The sequence below is a fragment of the Nestor notabilis genome, unplaced genomic scaffold (assembly GCF_000696875.1).
Source record: "Nestor notabilis isolate BGI_N333 unplaced genomic scaffold, ASM69687v1 scaffold19346, whole genome shotgun sequence".
NCBI classification, from domain to species: Eukaryota; Metazoa; Chordata; class Aves; order Psittaciformes; family Psittacidae; genus Nestor; species Nestor notabilis.
This window is the reverse complement of record NW_009934460.1, coordinates 643-3016: the sequence shown is the minus strand read 5'-3', so window position 1 is coordinate 3016 and position 2374 is coordinate 643. Positions and strand designations below refer to the sequence as shown.

At 53.4% G+C, this 2374-nt stretch overlaps 1 protein-coding gene across 1 annotated transcript; it reads left to right on the top strand.

The window, feature by feature from the left end:
• Nucleotides 1–205: 205 nt before the first annotated feature.
• ISCU (iron-sulfur cluster assembly enzyme) lies at nucleotides 206–1317 on the top strand (the record flags this gene model as incomplete). Its single annotated transcript, XM_010017362.1, has 3 exons — nucleotides 206–316; nucleotides 850–928; nucleotides 1220–1317. Coding segments are annotated over 3 exons (288 nt in total), but the record flags the coding sequence as incomplete, so codon positions are not given.
• Between the last annotated feature and the right edge of the window lie 1057 nt (nucleotides 1318–2374).

Sequence of the window (2374 nt, the reverse complement as noted above, 5' to 3'; positions counted from 1 at the left end):
GGTGAGCCGCTGGCTTCGGGGGTTGCTAAAGGGCTGCTGCGAGGGCCAAATCCGTGCCCTGTGCCCTCGGGGGTGCAGCGAGGCCTTTCCCTCCCCACCCCTCCCTGCCCTCAAACGGCCCCGCAGGCCCCGTCCCGCTCCCGAGGGCGCTGGGGTGCGCGGTGGGGCTGAGCACGCTGCTGAGGTGCCACCGACTCTCTCACAGGTGGAAGTGGACAAGAACGGGAGGATCGTGGATGCCCGTTTCAAAACGTTCGGCTGCGGGTCAGCGATCGCATCGAGTTCACTGGCAACAGAGTGGGTCAAAGGGAAAACGGTGAGGAAGGGGCTGCTGGAGTCGGGGTGGCACCAGGGAGAGCCTTCAGAGCTGCCCCCGGGCTCGGGGGGGGCTGCATGAAGCAGTAGCTTAGGAAGCAGCGACTGGGGACCCTGTCAGTGGCCTGACTTCTGGGGCAATAGTTGCCTTTTCCAAGAATACCCATTAGTCTGCAGGGAAGTCATTCATGTCTTATGCAACAAGCAGAAACACACTGATTGCAGGCTCTGGGAGAAAGTTTAGTTATGGATCTACTTTAGATCTCTCTTTCTGCCAGACAAGACGTTCACTTCCCTTTTATGATAGAAGATAAACAGACTTAGAGCTACTCATCTGGCAGCAGTCTGACACGGGTGTGCTTTGGTTCATTCCCACCACTGGGACATTCCTTAATTCCAGCATCCTTACTGCTACTTGAGATCTTCTTCCCTGTGGATTCTCTGTTGGCTTTAGAGCATTAAAGCATGAAAGCACTCAGAGCAAATGCCTTTGTAGCTCACGTGGCCACTGACCACTCACTAATTGCATTTCAGGTTGATGAAGCGTTGAAGATCAAGAACACGGATATTGCTAAAGAGCTCTGCCTTCCTCCTGTCAAACTGCACTGCTCCAGTAAGTAAAGCACCAACTGGTGAGGGTGCAGACACCAGCTTCTCTTTGAGAGGGAGGGAGGCTGTGGGGAGAGCACAGATGCTTCTGGATGTGGCCCATGCGAGAAACTCACATTCAGAGTTCAGGGTTATTTCATGAGTTCTCACATCTCTCATCTTGTGCACTCTGTTGCTCAGCAGGCTGACAGTGAACGTTCACATTCTGACCGCTGCTGCCTGCAGTGCTGTTTTTACAGCATAGTGTGTTCCAAATGCCTTTCTCTTGTCCTTGAAATCCTTGTTGTGTTTGTAGTGCTGGCTGAAGACGCCATCAAGGCTGCCTTGGCTGACTACAAGCTGAAGCAGGACTCGAACAAAGAAGTGTCCGAGAAGAAAGCAAACAACGCCTAAACTGACTGTGAAGCTTGTTCTCATTCCACGTACCTTTGCAGTGCAATTACTTTAGATTAGTAGGATCCTGCTCACTACTAAAGGAAGCTGTAAGATACGCACAACTTACGCACAACGTGTGGCTGGTGGTGTGTGTAGGGCCACTGCTGTGCTCGCCCCATGGAGGCGGGTGGTGCAGCAGCCTGTGTCCTCTCACCACTCCCTTTGGGAGAGGGGAGGAGGCTGCTCACCGCAGAGAGCCCGGTGGCTTCACCTTGGAGGGGGGATTCCTCCTGCTCCGGTACTCGAAGGGCTGCACTTTTTCTTTGGAAGATGTAGAGTTTTGCCTAATATTTCACTGGAATTAGTGGGAAACGTTGCCTTGGTCTTCATCTTTCTGTAAGAACTGGAGATAATCTGTGTGTGCAAACACGGGGTGGTTCATCTGCCACAGACTACAGCGGTGTCCGAGTTTCATTTCACAATCTGAGGGCAAATTCCTCCTCTCTGGGCTGGCAGGGTCGGTCCGTGCCCTCTGGGAATGCCTTTGCATCCCTGCTGAGCTCTCCCAGACTATTCCCGTCCTCGCCTGAGCCGTCTCCCTGCGAGAGCACACAGCGTTTCAAAGCTGAACGCTTGGCGAGTTGAGCTCTGCTGCAGCTCCGTGTGCTCAGCTCTGCCTTCTGGTGGTGGCTCCAGAGGAGCATTCCCAGAGATTCCCGAAACAAAGAGAAAACACATTTCAAAACTTTGCCTGCTCTGAAGGTTTTAAACCACCTAAAACCCACCAGCTCAAGGCCAGGTTGGACACAGGGGCTTGGAGCAACCTGCTCTAGTGGAAGGTGTCCCTGCCCGTGGCAGGGGTTGGAGCTGGAGGAGCTTTAAGGTCCCTTCAACCCAAACCAGGCTGGGATGAGATGAAATCTTAGTTAAACCCATGAAAACCCACATTTAATAACAAGCATCTCGTTTTGCTGTCTCTGTCCACAGCTTTGTTTCAGTGCAGCACAGGCCAGGGGCTGTTGCTGCTGCTCAGCACTCACAAGCCTGGTCTTACCTCAGCTCAGCACCACCCCAC